General features: G+C 39.0%; 1 protein-coding gene across 1 annotated transcript; it reads right to left on the bottom strand.

The window, feature by feature from the left end:
* Positions 1-371: 371 nt before the first annotated feature.
* Positions 372-23,470, bottom strand: ZFYVE1 (zinc finger FYVE-type containing 1). The gene is made up of 12 exons (XM_026671088.2): positions 23,170-23,470; positions 21,477-22,294; positions 14,901-15,405; positions 13,187-13,401; positions 9,768-9,874; positions 8,381-8,489; positions 6,974-7,071; positions 6,442-6,559; positions 5,537-5,707; positions 4,381-4,561; positions 2,964-3,077; positions 372-2,053 (listed from the first exon to the last, which is right to left on the bottom strand). The coding sequence occupies exons 2-12, from the start codon at positions 21,972-21,974 to the stop codon at positions 1,821-1,823; spliced, it is 2,349 nt and encodes a 782-aa protein (XP_026526873.2). The 5' UTR covers positions 21,975-22,294; positions 23,170-23,470; the 3' UTR covers positions 372-1,820.
* Between the last annotated feature and the right edge of the window lie 442 nt (positions 23,471-23,912).

The following is a 23,912-nucleotide window of genomic DNA, read 5'->3' on the forward strand; positions in this document are numbered from 1 at the left end:
AGAAGCTTGCAAGTGAGTCTTTTATATGAGGAACGTTCAATATTTCTGTATGTGCAATAACATTGGTGGAAGAGCTACATGCATGAAGAACACACATTCTACAAACAAATTCCATTTTTACGTTCCACCATAAGTCAAAACTAAAAATAATATGGGGGCGGGGGGAAAATCCTCCACCTTGGAGGATAGAATATATATGAGGACAAAAGATTATTCAGTTTCTAATTACAAAATACATACTAAATCATGTGTACTTCAGGAATTTATTACTATATAATCCAATTCTGTTTTGATATACAGAGTCAACACTATATTTTTTTCTCTAGTGACAGAGTAAGACTAGGCAGGCATTCAGAAAAAAATCATCACACTTGTTCAGAAGGGGTAAGTCCTTTATAGCACTTAATTTAATACAGCCCTACAACAGGATTTCAGGCATCAAGATATACAAGAATATACTTAATAAATTGGAAAACAGTGTTAGATATCATGCCAAAGTCCAGCCATTATTAATGTAGATGGTCTCCACCACAGGAATGTGCCATTTGTCTCAGAAGAGGCAAAAAGGGATTTTTTTTTAAATTAAGGTTCTAATGGTATCTTGTTTATCACTGTAACAAGATCCACGGAAAAGCATAATCCCATGGTTTTATTCAGTGATTAGATCAATGCCTCAAAGTGGTTCAGTTCAGGGCTGTTGTAAAAAAAAATGCCATTGTCTCATTTGCTTGTACACTCGGAGGGTTGCCCATTTTCAGTTTTGAGTGCTTCGAGGGTCCTTTCAGACATTTGCCAACTTACAAAGGACTAAAGTTTAGGAAGCTAAACAAATACTACATTGCTAGATATGGAAGTTTGCTTTGTACTTACCATTGCTTTCAGTCTGGACAAGTTAGATCAGGGGTCCCCAAACTTGGCAACTTTAGGCTTGCGAACTTCCACAAGTCTTAAAGTTGCCAAGTTTGGAGACCTCTGAATTAGATGAAGAAATGAGTAAATATCACAAAGAAATCCACAACCTCACAAGTTTGTGGATAAGAAGAGTAAGGGTTCATCACCTCAGAATTAAACCGGAAGGGCTTTAATTTTAATTTAATTTTAATTTAATTTCTTTCTAGACTTGAACTGTGTTTAGTACAAGGGCTTCCAATCTTGCCCATCAGACCTTGCACATAGTAATAAAAAGCATTCTTCCTCTTTCTAGCTTTGACTGGGAAGACCCTACCAGCAGAAGGAAGCCAGAATGGGATAAAACAAATAGGGGTGATAAGAGTTGCAATGGCCAGACCAAAGGCCTGGTACTCTGTATTCAAAACCAAGGCTCATGAATGGTGATTATTTCAAGTGAACAACTTGTAGAATCACAATTATTGAAATTCATGATGCTGTAAGTAGCAGAATGCTTCAAGCAAATGAATCCCAAGGCACTCAAGAGGTTGTGCTTGATCCATTACATTTAAAAAACAAAATCCAATTTCTATTTACGTTTCACTGTTAACAGTAAATTATCAATGCTTCATCAGCCAGCTGCATTTAGCATACATTATAGGGATATAGAAATACATACAGTTGACTGGTATATACTGGATTTGGGATTCCTCAATTTATTGCAAGCTTCTCCACATCCCCAACTTCCATGATCACAACTGGCAATCAAGCCTTCTCTGGGCTATTGATTATTCCACGTTACTGAAATCTACACATGTAAAGAAGGCTAGACATGAGGAGCATGCATTTTGCCTAGTTTTTCTTTTTCTTCTTCTTCTTATCTAACCCTGAGAAGCTACGGTGTTACTGCATACCCAGAAGGAAAGTCAGGGTTAAAGATCACCAGGCTTTTTATTGCAATTAAAACAGACCCTAACTGGATGATCCCAACCACGAGAAGGGACAGCTCTGCGCTCATGAGAGCACTCATCACAGAAGCCCTGGCCACAAGCACGACAGTGATGCTTTGACAATTTGATGTTGAATTCCTTCCGGCAAATGTGGCAGTGTAAGATTTCGTGGTCAGGTACCCAGTAGGTAGGCCTAGCGGCATCTTTCACAAGACCTGTAAACGATCAGAAAAATCCCACAAAAAGCTAGTTTGTTATCAGTGAATCAGGGCAAAAGTTACAGAGTCTCTTCTGTTTGTTTACCAAAAAAATAATAATTTAAAGTTTATGCATGTATATACCTTAACTATGTTAAGCTCTGTGTAGTGGCTCTGCCTATTGACACAGCCAGGAAAGAAAACACTACTGGGAAATGTCTCTGCCTCCAACTGAGATTTGAAAATACCTCGCCTTAATCACAAAGTGAGGGTAATTCAGAGTACTTAATTTACATCAATTAAGAAATATCAGCTCCTCAGAGGCAGATCCCCTGCGTGTTTCTCCCCCCCGCCCAGCCTATTTTTGTAACTATTATGTTCCCTGAAAATAAGCCTACCATGTTTTTGTGTGTGCACCTAATATAAGCCCTATCCCCAAAATAAGTCCTACTTAAGTGCCTGTGCAGTCAGCCGCCCACTCATTCCGTCTGGTTGCTTACAGTGCTGTGGCCACGAGGTGAGGTGTAGAGTTGCCCCACCTGCCCCGCAACAGCTTACCTTAGGGTCCCTGCAGCCGGGCCATCCGTGCCCCGACACCTGCCTTGCTTCATGATAGCAGTTTCAGCAGCCCCATCCAGCAGAACCTCGCATGGCCGCCGGCCCACTTTTACTGCTTGCTCACGCAAGCTCCACCCCCCTGCCTCACAGCGGTGGCATTGGCATGCCACACGGCCTCCTGCCCCACTGCAAGCAAGCAGAAGTGGGCCTCCCACATACTCTTAAAGTACATTGGGGGGAAATAAGATATCCCCCGAAAATAAATCCTAGTGCTTATTTTGGAGCCCAAAAGAAAATAAGACCCGGTCTTATTTTTGGGGAAACACGGTAATAAGCTCAGAACCTTTCTAAAGCCATTTGTAGCACTTACCCAGTGGGATGTCAATGGCAGTTACCACAGCCCCAAGAGTGTTCTGCACAGCTTCACCAACTTTCCTGGCAATCACTGTCCCTCCTTCCTCATCTGTTGATGCCTCAGCTACTTCTGCAAAACAGATGTAAGGGCTCAAAACCAAAAGCACAACCCCAGAGGAATCCCCTAACCCTATTTTAAAAGCATCACAATGTAAGAACAATTATCTTATGTTACCCAAAGCAGATTCTGAATGAATACTAGGTAAAACCACAAGACTATATCTTATCAAAGTGAAAACATCCTATTGAAGGATATGCTTCGACAGAGGTTGGTAGGGCATCTGTCAGAGATTTTTTAATTTGGATTCAGTAGGCTAAATGCTTTCTTCTAATCATGATTCTATAAAGCTCCCATAGATGTCCTAGCAGGTCTACAATAGAGACCAAAATCCATTCAGAGTTAAATACCAGTATTAAGAACTGCAACCAAATTTGTGTAATATTTCCAGATAAATGTGTTCATAGGTAAAATCCAGGACCATTTCTCACCTTTCTGTTGGCCTTTAAGAAATCTTCATGAGTTCCAGCTGCTATCAAATGAACACTTAGGAGTGACATCCTCACAGCAGCCTATAAAGCTAGCAGTATTGTGTGTCCTATTGTGATTATCTCGCTTATTTCCAAGTTTCTGCTTTCCCAGTACAATCCAGCAGGATAGATGCACTCCAGGTCCCTTCCATTTAGCTTTGCCAGTCTGTGGAGCCTAAGAAGCATGGCTTCTCTTTTGCAGCTTCCACCCATTGGAACACCCTCCCCTCAGAGATAAGGACAGCATTCTTTCTCCTGAGGTTCCAGAAAACTTCAAAAAAATCTTCTGCCTGGGGTTGATTTTTATTATGTGTTCAATGGCCCATGTGTTGTGTTGTTGTTTTTGCCTCAGCTACCTGTGGGATTCAAAGTTTTTTGCTGTTCCTTTGGTTTTCCTAGTTTTGTACACTGCACAGAGTCCATTGGAGCTGTACAGCCAATAAATTTAAAAAAATAAATAACCTAAAATGGTTCATTTTTAAGCCAACAAAAGATGCAACTGGCAAGGACACCAACTAAATAAGATAAATTATTTGGGGGGGGGGGAAATCCCTCATGCTTTAACAATTTATGAATATGAGACTTGCATGAACAGTAAACAGAACAATACGCAGGTTGCTTATGTGATTATGTGCCCTGAGGTAATAATTTCTTGTATTTTCTTCAATGGATTTTTTTCACATTTATATCTCACAAGTAGTTGATCACAGGTATCGTTTAGTTTGCTTTCATTTTCAGATATCACAAGATTTACATTATCACAATACAGTATTACAAAAAAAAAACAACCCACTGTTGATTCCTCACTTTGATTCACACACATAGTATGATCAAGACAAGATTACCTAACTGAACGCCCCTGTTGTCATAACAGTTGTCGCATACTCGCACAGGTGTGGGTCCCCAACCACGTTCTGGGACAGGGCGGGTCTTGGATGAACAACCATCACAAAAACCTTCTCCACAAGCCCGACAATGGTGCTTGGTGTCATTATCTTTAAAAGATATGCCACATTTCCTACAATTCTGAACAAGAAAAGATGAGTAAAGTCAAAACATTACAGGATTTTTTTCCCTGTTTAATGAAAATAAAGGAAAAAAAGGTAGATGAAGAGGTATTTAAGCCATTCAATTGGCTTTGGCTAAACTTAATGTCCTTCAAAAATAATCAAATTACTCTCGTTCTCACAAAAACAACGTTGTTTGTCAACTTGCATCATCTATTGATCTGTCTAGCTTAGCATCTGTGCTGACTGACTTTTTTTAGACAGGAGCATTTCCAGTTCTATTTAGAAATACCTAAGTCCTTTCCAAGCAAAATATATGCTTTGCCATTGGACAACCGCTCTTGGTGAAAATTGTAGTTAAATATATTTGAATCACACCAAATCAGAGAAGAATAGATTAAACCAACATTGCTACATCCCTCACTAATATGGATATCTTCACTTAGCTGGCCTCCTGAGAGAATCTTGGCAGATGCATAGGAATTATTAGGCAAAATATTGGTGTCTTATCCAAGGAGCTTGTGGACTAGCACTGAAGAGAGAGAAGGAAAAAGTCAAAATAACCAACCATTGGGTTACTGTCAGGAATTGTGTCTCATTTTGACTTTAAAGGAACAGAAAAAGATAGGCTGGTCAATTAGCATATAGTATATAGAAACTAATCTTGTGGAAATGAAAACTGGAGATGAAAGTGGTGCATTGTTCTTCTACATTTCAAGAGTAGAGAAAACAGAACACCCAGCTGATGTTTCAGACAGTCTGCCCACCACATTCCCTAGGCTTTTTTTTTAAACTCCTGGGAAAAAATTATACTCAATCCAGGGGCAGTAGCTATTTGCAATTCTGCAAAAAAAATAAATCCTTAAGTCTATAGATTTGTACATTGTAATAAGTGCATTTAGACAAAACATGAACCATTAGTTCCGCTTTTCGGAAAAAGCAAAGTGAAGAAAAACAAGAAACATTTGCAAATAATTATGGTGGTGCTGGGTACCAGAATCTGGGAATTGGGTTTCCAGTAAGCCGGAGCAATCTGATCTGTCAACCACGAGGTTACAGCTTTGGTAGGTCCCAAGCTCAGTTCAGACATTGACTGTGCCATGAAATTCATTCCATCGATCAGGCGCTGAGCAGCATTGTTATTGTCCTTCAGGCTGCAGTCAGTCTGAAATGAAACAGTAATGTGGACATCTTATTCAGTTTGACTGCTGCTGCTAAGCTGTTTTCATCAAACACACCCAGATGTTTCCCTTTATGCAAAGAATAACAAAAAAAATATTAATACCATTGAAATAATTGGGGGATTGATCAGTCCTGACCATGACACATTTTGAGTAGGTTGCAGGGGCTTTAAAACATGCAGCCAAGAGCTGCTAAATTCAAAGTAAAGAACATCAGAAGTGGCACAATTTCTGTACACTTGCATTGGAATGACATGCCACTTAGGAAGAACTTTAAACATCCAGTCATTGGAAATTCTTTTCTACGTGTCAATTCCAGGGAAGGAGTTAGCAACCCAGAATAAAGAACACATCAATTATAGTCATACTGAGTTTGGTTAAATTGAACTCGGTGGCCTAATTTGGGTGAATTCTAATAGCTTGGGTGAGCCTCCTTAGCACCAGCCAAAATCTTGAGGGAAGTGTTTAAGGGTGTGAACAGGAATGGCTTACCTCTTCTTTCATTCCGTACCCTCAACATCCTTCCAAAATGTTAAAAAACAGACCAAATCACTTTGTGCAGGCCTGAAACAGTGGACATCACTGGATAGCCCCCTGTTCCTGACACACATACATCTCGGCTCAAAGTTTGTCCACCCTTTATCTAAGTGGCCCTTTCCAATCCTTATGGTTCTAAAAAAAAAAACACCTAGAAACCAATCATTGCTCACAGACTTACTCCTGGCCAGACGTGTACAATCTCCGTCCTCACCACAGTATCCACAGGATCTTGGTTTCCAAACCAGTATTGTCGGCTACGGTATACAACTCCACAATTGGGGCACTCAATTACATATCTGCAAGTAGGGAAGAAAAGAGCTGCTCACTTCAGCCTCTTGAAGTGATACGACTAGGACAGGGGTCTGCAACCTGCGGCTCTGGAGCCACATGCAGCTCTTTTGGCTCTCTGCTGCGGCTCCCTGTCAGCTGATCCCATTACTGGCTGGCCCCTCCCCTCCCCGTCACTCCTCACCAGGCCTGAGAAAGTAAGAGTGATGGTGGGGGATGGAGACTCACTCCATATTCCAGAGCAGGAGGTGACTGGGTGGGAGTAAGTGACATCGAGTTGCCCACGCCCATCCAGTCATACCAGTTGTTAAATTATTGGCTCCCAGTGTTTTCTTTTCTGTGGGAAATGGGTCTTTAAGTGTTTAAGGTTGCAGACCCCTGGACTAGGAGAGCAGAAAGGGAAGGGATGGACCTATACTTACCCTGACCAGGCATACTTAGCAAGGCCCATCCAAGGGGAATCTGTAGAAGCAGATGTTTTGGGCACTACCCTAACCTCTTGACCATGTTCGTAACAACCCTGAAAAGCAAGAAATCAATTAAAAAGCTTTTCTCTTCAAATATATAAAAAGCTTTTCTCTTCAAATATTCATCTTCAAGCCTACTCTGCACACAAATTTTTCTTTTTAGAAAAGAAATAGTAAGAAATATCATGAGTTGGACACTTTTATGACAACATAAACATACATAAAACTTATCATGGTTGTAAGCAGAGAAATAGAAACCAAAAATAAATTAGAAAAATCGTCATCATCATTTCTAGCTGAAATCTATTGTCTGGGATCTACAAAAACGATTTCCCAGTTCATGTTGTTTCTACTACTTAGGGTTGCTAGAATTAGCTACATCATGTAATATGCACAGAAGGAAGGCTTGTAGGGACATTCTTTACTGTATCTGTTCCACCTTACTCACATCCCAAAAAATTAAAATATTTTCAAAAGGTAAAAAAAATGTTTTAATTCAGTACATTGCCAGAAATACCCAGAGAGAGGGTTTTTTTAAAAAAAAAAATTTTTTTTTAAAGAACTCCAACTTTACTTAGGAAATCCAGAAACTTGACTAATGTAAATTGGAATGTGGTTGAGCAAGAAATGAAGCAAATGCATCTGACAAGCAATTGGGAATTCCAAAAGTAGCAAGAAATTGAACTATGAACGAAAAAAGCCTTTTGCTTTATTACAGATTTGCTCTTTTTTTTCCCCCTGTGGTATTTCAAAGAATATGCTACGAACAATAGGAAATTGCTAATTTCTAAAGCAGCCTTTACCCTGTCTGAAATAACATCCCAGACATGTTTGTTGAAGCACATACTGTATATCAAGAATCCACAGATAAGACAGCATCAGATGGATGCAGATTTCTCTAAAGTTTCATAATTTGGTGCTCCAAATAACTTCGCTCCTAATTCACCTGAAGAATTAGTAGTGAATTAAGACTGGACTTCTGAATCATTTTTTTTTAAAGTTGTTCCAAACAGCTTCGCTCCTAATTCATCTGGAAAAAATGCATTAGCAATGAACTGGACAAGGATTTTTTTTAATTCCTTGAGAAATAGAGTAATGCTTTTGCTTTTAGATGACAACCATCAATGTATTTATTTATTTATTGGGTTTATATTGCCACCTACTCGCCAGTTACCCATCTTCCTAAATAACCTGGCAAAAAGACCTTTTGATTGTGGAAATAACGAGGCAGTCTATAACAATACAAACCCATTTTACCAATAGTAAAACAATACAAGTGCATATGAACTGTGGGTCACCTTCAGCTTAGCAGCTCATGGTCTCCTCCAGTACCAGAAATGCCACTTGCCTTGCTCCACTCACCTTGCAAGTGAATACTCGATTATCATACTGATGAGTGTATCTACAGCGATTCTTAGCATCATGGGGCATTCCTTCTTTTGCATGGTTCATGCTGTTCTTACACCCACTTCTAAAAATTGCAAAATAAAGCAAAAAAGGATTGGGGGCCAAACGGTTGGCACGACATATCTCAGAACAGTATAATCATAATTCAATTTTACAAGCTTGCCCAAAGTAAAGGTATAATCAAACTCTTTTTACATAATTTATCTTAGAAAAAGTGAGTTTTCCCAAAAATCAAATTTGGAATGGTGGCAGGAAGAATCAGAAAAAGAGACAAAACTGAATTTTGCTCCTTCGGCTAAAGGTAAGAATCCCTTTCTATATTAATCCCTTTCTATATTAGACTTATGGTATTGTAGTATAACAACATGACTTGATAATATGACCTTGCAATAATATTACTGCTGGCAGATCTTCACTGGAAAAAGTAGCCTCATTTTAAGGGGAAAAATGGCATTGCAATGGCTATTCAAAGGCAGTCAGCAAAAGGATGAAGGAGATATTTACTTACCTTTCTGCACTTTCGCCTGCACTGACAATGGTTAAAATTGAATATTTGTTGTATCTGAGGGTCCTACTGCCTTATATTTATATACAGCTTGGTTTCCCCTAGTAATTTTATAACTATCAAAATCTAATGCTCACTTGATTATCTTGAAACAGCCATAACAGTACACAGAGAAATTATTCATCTATACAACAAAACGAAAGAGAAATGAAAAGGACAACAAAAATTTTACACAAAAAAGACGTATGCATCAATAGCAAACTGCTCTTACAATAAATACTACAATTTTAGCACTAATCTTTAATGATTAAATGTGTGGATTTTAGCTGGTCTCTAGTTCCATCTGATGAGGGTTAAATGTCATTCTAATACCAGAGAACTACTTATTGAGCTCAAACTGTAAATATGAAATTGCAACAAATAGATTAATCTGTTGAGTGTTACCCAAAAGCAAATATAGTTCCTTTAGAATTTATTAGTTTTTATGATACCCAAAATCCTATCTTCTTAATGCAGAAAGCTTAATTATAATAGCACCAAGGCCATTTAAAATGAATATGTTAAGTTGTATACAACATCTTAACAAACAAAGCAAATAAAAAATCCAATTTGAAAGTCATCCAATGTATATAAGTGTATGAGCCACACCTGTAGTGTATGAGCCACACCTCACTGTTTTAGTAGCAGACATGATCTGAAATATATACAGGAAGAAACTCTTCAACAAAACCAAATGATTACCTGCATCTCTTAGAATCACTCCAACATTACAACATGTAGTACATTTTCTAGGAGTACATAAACTTTATTCAAAGATGGGCCTTCATATCTACTCACCCGCAGCTGAGACATACAGAGGAGCAGGTAAAATACTCATCTGGAAAAAAGGAACTATGAGCCATCTGATCATCTGGAATTTCACCACAGAACCGATCACTTAATGCCTGGATAACAAGAGAAAGACAAATCATTAATAAGCACAGAATGGTAAGCATGTTGAATGCAGAACTATTTTGTGGAAAGGTATAGGTCAAGGGATCAACAGCCTGTGACCCTCAAAACTCCTGCCCTCCCTTTTTTTTTTCTTTTACAGCCATCAATGTCTCTGAATGCACAACTGAATTTCAAGTGTACAGTTGCTGAAAGAGGTGGAAAAAAAAATAGCACTTGGGAATTCAGGATTGGATTCACCCCTCATACAAATCCCTGGTTGTTTAACAATGGTTTATGAATGAGTCATAATTGGCTTAATCCAAACAACACATTATGCAAGTATCAAGCAAACTACTTTGTGCCTTAGGGTAAAACCTACTAAGTTTCTCCATTATTCTTTTGTTAGGGTCTTTTAACATCACACGCAGAATAATCTGTTATTCCTTCCCTGTTTTCCATTATAAATTTTTAGCCCAGAGCATATTTAAAAAAAAAGTTTAGGAACAATCTTAATAGTTATGTATGAAGAAGTTAACCATCAACTGAGATATAAGCATAGAAAAGGGGGGGATAAAATCTTGTTCCCCAAAAGAAATGAATTAATAGCAAAATCAAAAGTTTAGAAAGTATGTGAACTTTGCAGACACTAGCCATAAGCATAAAGAAACCACTAATCTCTTAACCCCCTGGGAATTCTTAGCCAGGATGGAACTTTTAAAAGGAAACCTTATGAGAAAATTTCCCTGGGGGATCGTTATTTTTATTTATCTATCCAGTGTCACTTCTTTTTCATTCATTTTAATCTGGAAATAAACCCTAAATGAATACATCTTAAAGCTAATGGCTGAGCACCGTCTATCCTGAATCATGTTTAATGTTGCAAAACTACAAAGGATTTGGGTAGTAAAATAATACTAGGTAGTTTGGTAATACGTTTTCCATGGAATAAACAGATACGCTTCTTATTGCATCATCATGTTCATCAAATAGTTGTAGGGGAGGTAACAATAATCATGGACTATATCACCTACATTTCATTTCCTTTCTGCAGGAAAGGACAAAAGAAAAATCCACTCCATTGGAAATGCGAAGACATTTTAGTGAAAAAATTATTTCAATGAGTCTGCACTCCAAAAACTTCTCCACATGGTAGGTAAAGAAGGATTTGTATCGCTACATTTCCCTGCTGTGGCTACTCAGCATCTTACACTGCTCCCTGAAGAGCCTTGGTTCTAACCTCTGTTTGTTCTAGGTGCCACATCTTTAGTACCTATCAATGAAAATCTAGTTTCTCGCTTAAGGAAATTGAGGAAAGTCAAGGCAAACCAAAGAATGAGTTGTTGCCTAGAGACCATGTCCTGTCAGTTACCCTGGTAACAATATGGACCTTTCCATTGCATTACAATGGCTCAGTTCTGATTGCTTATGTATTTATAGTGCTCTGGCACCCAGCCTGAGACACTGAGTGTTTAGATTACAGACATTATCAAAACTAGTCCTGCCAAAACAGACAGAAAAAAGTATTGAATCTGCATGGGCTCTTCACTAGCTCCACATCGAGACCAAAGTTTCTTCTAGCTCAGTTTAGTATGTATGTATGTATGTATGTATGTATGTATGTATGTATGTATGTATGTACCATGTTTCTTCAACAATACGGCCTCCACCAATAGGAAGGCCCAGCATGATTTCTAGGCATGAGGTGAAATTAAGCCCCGCCCCCAAAATTAAGGTCTATTTAAACCATGCGTTTCCCCGCCATTTCTCACATCGTTCGTTAGAACTACATGAGGTGAAGAGAAATGGGGGGGAAGGGCGGGGGGGGGAGAAAACTTGCCTTTAGGATCACCCTGCAGGTAGCCTAGGCTAGAATACCCCGATCTACTACCGATAGAACATCAGAAGCTCCCCGAAGGCAGAATCACCAGCCGCTTTGATCGGCCAGTAGAAGCGGCCTCGGGGCGAGCACCCATGCACACTCCCCTCGCCGTGAGGCCGTTTCTATCGGCCAATGATAGCTCCCCGAAGGCAGAGTCACCAGCCGCTTCGGGGCGAGGCGTGGCTGCCCGTGTCCCCTCGCCATGAGGCAGTGTCTTTCGGGCGATGGAAGCTCCCCAAGGGCAGTCACCAGCCACTTCGATCGGCATGTAGAAGCGGCCTTGTGGCAAGGGAGTGTGCGTGAGCGCTCGCCCGAGGCCACTTCTACCGGCCAAAGTGGCTGGTGACTGCCCTTGGGAGCTTCCATTGCCCGAAAGACACTGCCTCATGGAGAGGGGAGTGTGCGTGGTTGGCAGCCACACCTCGTCCCGAAGCGGCTGGGGACTCTGCCTTCGGGAGCTATCATCGGCCGATGAAGCGGCCTCACGGCGAGGGAGTGTGCGTGGGCGCTCACCCTGAGGCCGCTTCTACCGGCTGATTGAAGTGGCTGGTGACTGCCCTTGGGGAGCTTCCATCGCCCAAAAGACACTGCCTCATGGCGAGGGGGCGCGGGCAGCCACGCCTTGCCCCGAAGCGGCTGGTGACTGCCTTTGGAGAGCTTTCGTCGGCCGATAGAAATGGCCTTATGGAGAGGTACATGCGCATGGGGCGCTCTAGGTGGGGGAGGAAATTAAGTCACCCCCGAAAAAACAGCCTAGTCATTTTTGGGGGGGTCAAAAAAAATAAGACCCATCCTTATTTTGTGAGAAACACAATATGTATGTATGTATGTATGTATGTATGTATGGATGGATGGATGGATTTATTTATTTATAAAAATTATTTGCTACCCATCTTACTCTAGGTTAACTCTGGGTGGCTTAGTTACATCTAAGTTAAAACATAAAAAGTTGCTATCAAACATTTATTTAACTAACAGAAGAGGGAAAATAAAGAGCTCTGAACAAATTGTTGATTTGCCAAGATTCTGGCACATTTGTCCTAGACCTAGACAGATGAGGAAGATCAGATTCTTTTTACTCCTGTGGCTTGACTCACTTGCTGTACCATTTTGAGCCTGCCAACTCTTGAGACACACTTGCTCTAGATCAGGGGTCTCCAACCTTGGCAACTTTAAGACTTGTGGACTTCAACTCCCAGAGTTCCTCAGCCAGCTTGCCAAGGTTGCTCTAGATTACTTTTTAAATTCAGGGCCTTATCAACAGGATGAGAAGCTAGGCCTATCATTTGAGAAAGAGTTACATCAAATTATACCATGAATTAAAATGGGACAACTGTAAGTTTTGGAACGTAGGCTCCTGCCACAGAATATAAACTGGAAAACATTATAATTGCTGTCCCAATTATAAATCTGGACTCATTTCTACAGAGCAAATTCTACTTACTTTGAGGGCTTTGTAGATAACTCCAGGAGGACGTGGAGAACGGGTGGTATTATTTTCTAGCTGCTGCTCCACAGCATGCCTGAGACTACAAAAATCTGTTGGCGGGTTTTGTGTCCTTATCCCTTTGTAATGGATTGAGCTGAAGGATTCGGGGAAGAGACCAAGTTTGCGGAATCGATCCTGAATTAGTTTCTCAGGCACCTCAGAAGGATTATCTGAATGGATTTAACATGCATTTGTTAGTATGGTGGTGAACCACATAATTCTGAATATTTTTGGCATATTTGAATATCTGGCATATCCTGAGTGTCATATATTTCTGGAGAGCAGGGTAAAATAACAGTGACGAGATAGCCAAAATTACACAACAAATGGGTTATATTAGATCTTTAAGGATTTCTACGCTTGTTATATTTGTGGAAACACAAGGAAGAAAATATATGTGCAATGCATTTATGCCATGTCTAGGTGAGTATCTGTTGTAATCACATTTCTGCCTAAATCCATCTTCAAATAATCAGAAGCAATACAGACAGACTTATGCAACTAAACATGGGCCATTATCAAATCATAAAAAAACTAGAGTGGGATAAAAATGATTTAAGCTTCTAAGGTTTAAATCACCTTATACTCACCTGGAAATAAGCTCCCTTAAGAGCATAAACAGTACCCGCCTACATTGGACCCCTGGCCCATGTAGTCCAGCAGTCTGTTCTCACAGCAGCCAACCTATTGTACAAGGAGAATTTGGGAGTCTTTGTGGACTCAGTGGTCCTGCTTAGAGAGCAGGTGGCAGCCATCGCTGGTGGGAAGGGCTTTGCACATATTCTTGGACTGGGAAGCCTTGTTGGGAGGCCTTGCTCATGCCTTGGTCACCTCTCATTTGAGCAGTAACTCTACCTAGGACCGCTCTTGAAGACCACCTGGAAACTTCAACCGGTCCAGAACACAGTTCTGTGTTCTGCCCATGTAACGTCTCTGTTGTGTGAGCTGCACTGGCTTCCAGTGTTTCTATGGGTACAATACAAGATGCGGTTCATCACCTTCAAAGTCCTGTGTGAGACTATCTATGAGACTGCCTTTCCCTAAAGTCATCTGCCTGTCCTACCAGGTCAGATGGGGTGGGAGGGCTCCTAGTTCCCTCCCCCAAATATTGTCATCTAATTTGAGCTAGGGAGCATGCCTTTTCCATGGCAGTTCCTGACCTATGGAACATTTTGCCCACTGAAGTTCAGCAGACCTCCACCCTTTTACCCTTCCATAAAGCCTTAAAGACCTGGGGGAAGGGTTTTCTATCCCAAGCATTGGGAGATTAGATGATGAGATGTTTGCATGGATATACGTCAAGTTTTTCTTTTTATTGTTTTTATTATTTTATATTTTGAGTGTTTTTTAGTTTTTAAAATGATTTTACAAGGAACCGCTCAGAATTGCCTGACAGATGGGCAGATATATAAAATTTAGATAGACAGACAGACAGATAGATAAGATAGATAGGAGAGAGGGAGAGAGACAGACAGAGCATATTTTCAGTAGTCAATTTCTACATCCATATCAAAACAGGTTGATCAATTCAATCCAATGGAGAGCAATACTTCGATTCAGCACTTTGGTGAAAAAGAGTGTGTCACCTGAAGATATGCTACATCAGTACATCCTGCCAAAGTTTCATGCAGCCCTAATGCACCATATATTTCCACCAAATTCTACTCACCAGCACCCAATAACTGTGTGTACACAGTTTCATGAAAGATAATGACTCCAGGACCCAAAGTGGACAATGGGACATCCAGTCCACAACGGGCTGTAGTTGCTTTCAGTTCTTTGGTGAAGTGTTTTAGATAAGCTTCCGAAGCATCTCCAAGAAATTTGAAGAGGTCATTGTGGAGTCTGTCAGCATGTGTGCGGTAGATGATGAGATCTGAAATAGCCAAGACCTTTAGAAGCAGCCGGGTCCTCTGACTTAGATTCTCCATGGCACCAAGAAGACCCTCTGTGTCAATCACTACCATTTTATGAACAGGGTCATAGGCAGCCCAAACACCTACTGTACAAGACTCCTGTGCTGGAGATGTTTTAAAGACTTCACGCCCATAAAAGAAGGTGTGGTTAAGGGTATGAGATTTACCATCCCCTGTATTCCCAAAAATAGACACAACCTTTACATGTTGTTCAGGCTTGCAGTTCAGTTTCCTGATAAATTCTTCTTCATTCTCTACCTACCAACACAAGTAAAAAAATTAAGATTTTATGAGAACATTATAACTAATAAACTCTTACTACTACCTAAATCTAACTTGTAATCAAGCTGCCAACTGCCACATTTAATCTGCAATGCTCAGAGTTGATTCGACTATGGGACTCCCATAGTTTAATAACCTCTTTCAAGAATGCTACTATTTATATATCTTTATACTACCAGTCCCCAAATAGGTGTGGATATCTACCAATTTCAAAAGGCTAAGCCAGTTGAATTTGTGGTAAGTCGTTCTAATTCTAAAAGGACTTTAAAAACCTTACAGACTCTCTTAGAATAGGATTATAAACAACATGACAATGGTTAAATTACAAATACAAAAACTCTGGCATTCAAAGACTGTTCAAAACAAAATACACACAAAAATCTATAAAAGAGTGGTTCACATCTCACAATAATTCTACAATACTTTGTATATCAGTCTACGAGAGAAGGTGCAAGCTTAAATCAGTTACCTGCTCAATTGGATTAAATTTATATTGTTATAAGGATAAAATTGGGGAAGAAATGAACGGAAAAACTGATACATCAAGGAAAGAAAATTCATTTTTGTTCAACAAATAATTTTGTTTTTTAAATGGGTGTTTCTTTTTCTTTATGCCATCAAGTTAGTATTGACTCCTAGAGAGTACCTGGAACTGGCATAGGTTTTTTTCAGAAATGGTTTGCCCTTTGCCTTCTTCCTAGGACTGAGAAAGAGTGAATGGCTGGCTTTGTGCCTCAGGCTGGACTAGAAGTCATGGTCTCCCAGTTTCTAGCATGGTGCCTTAATCACTAGATCAAACTGGCTCTTAGGATCTATCATTTTCTCTTGTGATATTTTCCAGTTGAGTCAGCCAGCATTTAAAAACAGGATCTTGGATTACCATACTTAACTATGAAATTTATTTCTGGGAGAACAAAAAGTGGGTATTTTGTTCGACTCTTATTAAAGGATGCCTTTAAATTAAACAGACGTATAAAGGATCGATTTTAAATTTATACAGTATTTTTCATCATATTCATTTCTAAGCAAAATTTGCAATGTCCATGTCTGCATGTAGAATGAAATGAAGTAACGAAGTCCTACAGAGATAGAATTAAATTTATAACTTCATTCTGTGCATGACAGAGCCATTTTTAGTGTTCCTTCATATAAAACACTTGTTAAAAGTAAAAATGTTGTGTCAGAACAACCTTTCATGCAAACAGATACATCAAATTTTGAGAATACTAGCACAAAATGGCTGTACGCAGGGATTAATTATTCTTCAAATGGCAGCCATAAAATGTGTGGCTAGTCAGAAAAGTACAGAATGGACTATTTCAATTTATAGCTGCTTAAGAAGTTGCAGGTAGGTACAGATGGTATTCAGCAGGTTCTGACCAGTTCTGGAGAACCGACAGAGGAAATTTCGAGTAGTTCAGAGAACTGGCAAATACCACCTCTGACTGGCCCTGCCTCCATCTATTCTCTGCCTCCCAAGTCCCAGCTGAGTGGCTGGGTCTTCTTTTGTTGCCCTGCACAGGAGAACGGAGCTGGAAAGCAGGTTAGTGGGATGGGGAGGGAATGGGGATTTTGCAGTTACCTTCCCGCAGGAGTGGGGAGGAAATGGAGATTTTTACAGTATCCTTTCCCTGCCACACCCACCAAGCTACACCACGCCCACCAAGCCACGCCCACAGAATCGGTAGTAAAAAAAAAATTAATCCCACCACTGGGACAGTTTGCCTGTATTTTCCCTTGAACCTGAAATACTATATAGCCCGATCAGAAATGAAAGGGGGGGTGGGTGGGACAGACAAACAACAAATTAATCATGTTTTCTTAATTTAGGATCTTTTTCTAACAATCTTTTTTATGCATTGTTTAAATATTTTATAAAGCATTAACAAAAGCAAATTTCAGCAGCCTTGAAGTCGCATATTTGCTAAATGATTACACAGCATTGTCCTACTTTGTTCAGCATCTCAGTTCAACAAATTCCTACTATAGGTGAGAGATGAATAATATGATTAAAGGTAATTATTTAACATGATCTTCACTTGCCCAGAAAACAGCAATAATTATAATCAGATTTACATTTTCCTCAATCTGGTACCCTATAGATCCGTGATGGCAAACCTATTCCATGCATTCCAGAAGTGGCACACAGCCATCTCTCCGGGCACACCGGCTGTCTCCTGTTGCTCTTCCGGGTTCTGGCATGCAAACTGGAAGAGCACCTCCCTAGAGTGCATGCGCACGCTGGCCAGCTGGTCTTTGCACATGCGTGTTAGAAACTGGAAGACCAAATGGCTGGCGCACATACATGCGCCAGGAAGCTAAACTTCCAGTTTCTGGCATTCCCGCACACGTCAAGGGAGCTGCTCTTCCGATTTCCGGCACACACACACACGCACACACACACACACACACACACACACACACACACACACACATCAGGGAGCTGCTCTTCCAGTTTCTGGCTCACATGCATGCTCCTGTTTCAGCACTCGATGCCAAAAAGGTTAGCCACCACTACTATAAATGTATTGAAATTGTAGTCAATTGAGCATGGTGATCAATTATGTTACAATTAATTGGTTGTGGTGCTTGTTACTATCTTTTTAAGAAAAGCTACAAATGGAGTTCCGGTCTGCAGCGCTTCAGGGCAGGCAGGAATCTGCGACTGTGCGCGGTTTCTGCCTGTGTTCGCTGCCTGAGTGCCCTGAGCCACCCGGCTTCAGGGTTAGCCACCTCCGTAGAAGGTGGCGAAGACAGGGGGGACCTGGCAGGGTCGAGAGATATCGCACCTCTCTTCCCTAGCCGGCAAAACCCCCTTTTCCGAAGGCAGCTGAGCGGCGGTCAGAAATGGCCGCCACATAGAAGCGCTCAGCCGGAAAAAGAAGGTGCAGGAGGAGTTGTGAAGAAGTGAAAGTGTTTTTTGCTGACCGGGAAAAGTAATAGCGAAAGTATTCTGGATTTTAAAAGTTGCCAAAGATACATCGTTCCCAGAGACTTACAAGCGGTGAATGGAAATTTAAAAGGGAAAGGTTTTTTTTTCTTTTCACTCTCCTTCCTAACGTGTCAGCGAACAGAATCGCAAGAGAAATCGGAAAACCCGCATTGGAGGTAATTAAATGCTAAAGGGATAAGGATTTCTGAATATTCAAAAAAAAATCTTTTTTGCTGTAAGTGGGAAGGGAGAGGAAAAAAATTGGAGCAGAATTTGAAAGTAAGGAGGAGATTGCCTAGAACTTCAAAGAGTTATTAAATATTAACAAGACTTCTAAAAGATATATTTTAACTGGAACTTTGTGACTAAACAGTAACCCCAGAAAGAGAAAGGGAAGAAAGAAGAAAGTATTAAAAGAAACAGCTTATTTGAATTGTTTGGTGATTTTGGAACGTTTGGGAACTACCTTTGATTAAAAGCACTTGGGTGGTTGTTTTGGAAAAACTTTTTCTCTTTACAATGGCATTACTACTGGATGATTTGAAAATTGAATACCAAAAATACAAAAAAGAAGAACAAGAAGGGAAAGATTCTCTTGGCACCCTTTTTCAATTTTTAGAAATGGCGGTTTATACTTATGAAAAACTGACTGCGCAACAGGATGATTGGGATAAAGAAGAAGCCATCTTTGATGAACAAGTGGCTCTATATTGGGGAAGGAAAGGAGAAAGAGGAAAAGAAAAAGGGGACTTTAAGACTTGAAAAAACAACCCAAAAAGAGAAAAATAAGGTGAAAAGTGGATACAATGTTAGAAAACAACAGAAAGGGGGAAAGCAGAAGAAGAAAAGGGAGGTGGAGAGACAAGGGGGTAAAAAGGGCAAGGAGAAGAATAAGCAAGGGAGAATGGAAGGGATGAGAAGCCTCAATGGTGGGGAGCAAGATGTAAAGAAACAAAATTCTTTTAGAGACAATGGGTAAATTTAATTGAAAAAGGGATTCTGTAAAGGTACACTAGATTGTATTCTTATATTTGCACTTAGAAATAATGTTAGAAAATTGGAAACAACATGTAATCAAAAACTGGATAAAATATTTAGTGTAATTTAGTGAAATTTTTGTGAGGAAAAAGAAGGTAATGAAATAAATGAGAGAATTTGAAGTAGGAGAAATGGGAACATTTTAATGAAATAATTTAAAATATGTGATGTGGGGGGAAAATAATTATGGAAAGTATAAGTGTTCCCATAAAAGTATATTTAACTGAAAAGTAACGTGTAAAGTGTTTAAGATATAAATGAATATTAATATTAATGATTAGATCTGTATTGGTATTAATAGCTGTTTTAATTACATCATATACCTATAATTTCCCTTTTTCTTTTTTCTTTATAAAAAACATTGTGTAATTTTAGAGAATAAAATTGTGAATAAAATAAATGAAATGAAATAAATGAGAGAATTGAATTAGGAAGGAATGGGAACATTTTAATTACCTAATGTTTTATAAAATATAAGTGAAGTGGGGAGGAATTAACTATGGAAAGTTTATAAGTGTTCTCATAGAAGTATGATACTTATCTGAAAAGTAATGGGTAAAACGTTAAGATTTAAATGAATATTAATATTAATGATAGAATTGATTTGGTATGGGTTGTTGTTTTAATTATATTATATATTTATAATTTTTTCCTTTTTAAAAAAATATAGTGTGTAATTCTAGAATGTACCAAACAGAATCCCAATGGAAGTCATGTATTATATTAAGTGTTATAAACTTAGGGGAAAGAGTTAAAGGCGTCATACTCCAATCAGTGTACAGGAGAAACTTTGTTTAAAGAGAAAAGATAAATGGATAGCTGGAAATAGAACAGACAAAGAATAATAAGTATTATGATTTGAACTGAGATGAGATAAATAAAATAAAATTGAGAAAGTTAAAAGAGGTGAGAAGTTATATAGAAAATTGAAAGTGGTAATAAGATATGGAATGGTATATAAAATGAATATGAATTTGAATTTGTGTCTGTACGAAGAGTTGTAACCCGGGATCAAGCAGCTTTCAGAAAAGATGTTCTATGTTTTTATGTTTTGTTTGTTTGTGTATTGTCTTTGAAAATCAATAAAACTGGTTTAAAAAAAAAAAGCTACAAATTAAAGGCAGAAAAACAAAATTATTATTCTCATTAAAGATACTGGTCAAAGGTTTAAACTGGGCATTCAATAAATAGCAGCTTATGCCACTGAAAAGTTTCATGATGTCTCATTCAATTTGTACTCATTGGGTACAAATGATTACACAGTTCAGTTTTGCCAAAGTTGCTTATGGACTTTGGAATTAAAAATGCTAGTTTCTCAGAAGTCAGGCCCAACATTTTTCTTTATAACCTCAGAAGAATAACAGCAATATAAACGGTGATGCCTCTGCCTCCTAGAGCATCAGAACAAATCAACCATTTGGTTCCTATGTACAATTTATCCTGATCTTTTTATGTATATGGAAACACTGAAGAAAAGCTCTGTTAAGGCAAATAGGATAGGAACCCATAAAGAAAAAATCATTTTGGTAAGTGTCCAAACTTTAGCCTAATTGATCAATTGTCCTAAACTATAATTGATTTCTTTAATTTTGGTTTAGCACATTGACAGGGTACTTACATTATATTATTAAGAAATGGTTAGCCTAACCAGTTTACTGAATAAGCCCCAATTGTCTAGATACACATGCTGTACTAAGCCATAAATTATAAATCATATTACTTGAATTTTCATCAAGCTATGCTAAAACCAAATCAACTATATTATGGCTTAATGTGATGCTTGAAGACAGTAGGAAAAAAATAACAGTTACCCTCGAAATAAAAGCAATCCATGCGGACCAAATGGGGACAGCCAAAGGGCTGGATGTGACTCAATGGCCATAAAATGCCCAGGTTTGACTTATTATGTATCTTGTCAAATCAAAGGAGAGTATCACTTGAATATAAAGTGATACAAATATGAAGAAAAACCCTTAGAATGATAATTGAGTTTATTTTTTTTCCAAAATAGCATCATCCTGAACCAAATAAGATATTCTTATCAATCTCTATTTTCAAAGCTCACAACAATTCTTACCTGAATCTCCTCTGTTTCATCCACCAGCAGGAAGCTTACCACATGTTCTGTCATTTTCTTCCTCTTGGTCTCCTCATCCATTCCTTCCTCCTCTTGTTGCCCATGATGTCTGCCACTATGGTATACGGTAATGGGATGTTTCCTCTTGTTTCCACCAGCATGAGTTCTCTTCTGACACTCTAAACATAAGTTTATTTTGCATGCTTGGCACCTTACTGTTGCCCTTTGTCTGGAGCTTATGATACTGTTCTGCAGGATGTTGCCACTTGTAAGTTTGCAGGTGTCACAATATGGGACATGGCCAGGTTTGATTCGAGTCCGTTCATGATTTCGAAGTCTTTCTTGTCTGTGCAGTTCTTCTTCACAACGCTGGCACTGCAAGCTTCCACATTCATCACATTCAAAGACTGCTTCATCTGTGCCACTGCAAGCATAGCTTTCCTGACACAAAAGTGTGGTATTCAGTCCTTTATCTACAGATGGAGGTTGGGCACTCATCTTCCACAAATTATTACTTTATAAAACTGGGTTTTTTATCAGAAACATTGGTTTGCCAAACTAAAAGTAGTTCTTGTCTTAAGAGAGGAAACTATAAAAGCTGGGATATATGTATCAGTTTTGATTCTTCACTTCTATGATGCTTTTATGAAATGCATAAAAAAAATCCACTTGGCCTAAGAATTGTAAATACAAATTTCCATAATGACTGAGGGGGGCTACAAAATTCCACACTTAAAGTCACAATAAACTTGGATACATGTAAGAAAAACAATCTGATAAGCCTCCAAAATGTAAGCCAAGTCTTTTCTTTGTAATGTCTAAAACATAAGGGAAAACATTGATTTAATATATATAGACATACACAATATATAGACATACGCATATACATAAGTGCAGTAACAGTTTCATATATTAAAAACCTGTTACTTTCTTTACATAATGTATTCCTCCTTCAAAGTGAAAAACAGTTATGGGTATGTTTAAAATCTTTGCATAACAAAATATATCTTTGATTAAAATAGTCATATACAAAATCTCCATTTGAGCTTCAAATATGATTAAAAACTTGTTGAGAATCTTCCTACCATGTTGATAAAGACGATTTTATCAAACAAGTATAGGACTGAACATCGTTCAACTGAGGGGTCCATGTTTTTGTTTTAAATAATTATAAGTTACTTTCCATTCAATCAAACTCTGTGACACCTAATCTTAAGTAAACGTGTTTTGGACTGTACTCTTCCAAGCAATAATCGCATCTCTCATAAACACACACCAAGTAAACCACATCAAAGTTGGACATATTTTTAAGCCCTATAAATAGACAATATGTCATATAGTGATGAATTATCTACTTAAAAGTAAAGCAATAAAATTAACTTTAAGTTGCTTTTAAACGAGCCAAGAAAGCGGGGAGGGAGAGGGGGAGGGGAAAGAGTGGTTACACAAAACACACTGGTTCAGTGTTTACTTGTGACTCACTCGTTACCACGAGAAGATCTTGACTTAATCCTGTCTGATAATCTAAAGAACAAAATATATATCTCACGGTTCGACTGAGTTACTTGAAAGCACCAATCCAGATAATCGCAAACTAAATTTAATTTCTCTCGCGAGGCGCTAAATCTCCCCATATAAACAAGAATAAGCGAGAGGAAGCGGAGTAAAATAAGACGACAAAAACAAACCGTACAGAAGAACAACGCAGCCCGATCTATTGTTTATAAAACAATAGGCATCTTCTTCCTCCTCCTCCTTTTCCTCCCTGTAAGTCTCAGTGACTAAGTAATCAAATCGTTGTCTCCTCCCCCGGCTCCTCTTTTTAACTACTAAACCCGGCGGTGGACAGGGAGGGAATCCCTTTTTTCCCCGATAAAAGGATTTAACTATCTGGATCGCAGCGGGTGAACCTGGTGCCCCGGTAGATACAAGTCCCAAGATCGTCTGTTTTCCCCCTTGTTGTCACTGTTGATCAGCTGATCTCAGGGAACTTCAGGGTTATTTTTTTTTTAAGGCAGGAAGGTAGGTGGTCAAATGGGAAGGAGAAAAGACGGGCAGGTTGCATTGTGGGAATTGCAGTATTTTTCCATGCAGCTTTGCTTGCGTTGGAAACGGAGAGAGCGCCTCAGAAGCAGGAAAACAGAATCACAAAGCATATAATAGAGAGGCGTAGTTTCAAAAGTCCTAGGGCTCATAATTATGGACAAACGGTGGTAGAAGTAAGAAGGTGCATGGGCCAAATAGAATATATACTGTGCAGAATATCTGAATAAACACAACCCTTTAACATTTACATCATATTAGTGTTTAAACTGTTTTCAGAAAATGCTGAAGCATGAGAGACATTATAGCTAATACACATGGCATAACTGAGAAAGCCAACAAATATCACCCCTCCCCCATCAATTTGTGCTTCATTGACTATAGAAAGGCATC

The sequence above is a fragment of the Notechis scutatus genome, chromosome 1, assembly GCF_049901735.1.
Source record: "Notechis scutatus isolate UNSWTSFEM ecotype Mainland chromosome 1, rNotScu1.2, whole genome shotgun sequence".
Taxonomy (NCBI): Eukaryota; Metazoa; Chordata; class Lepidosauria; order Squamata; family Elapidae; genus Notechis; species Notechis scutatus.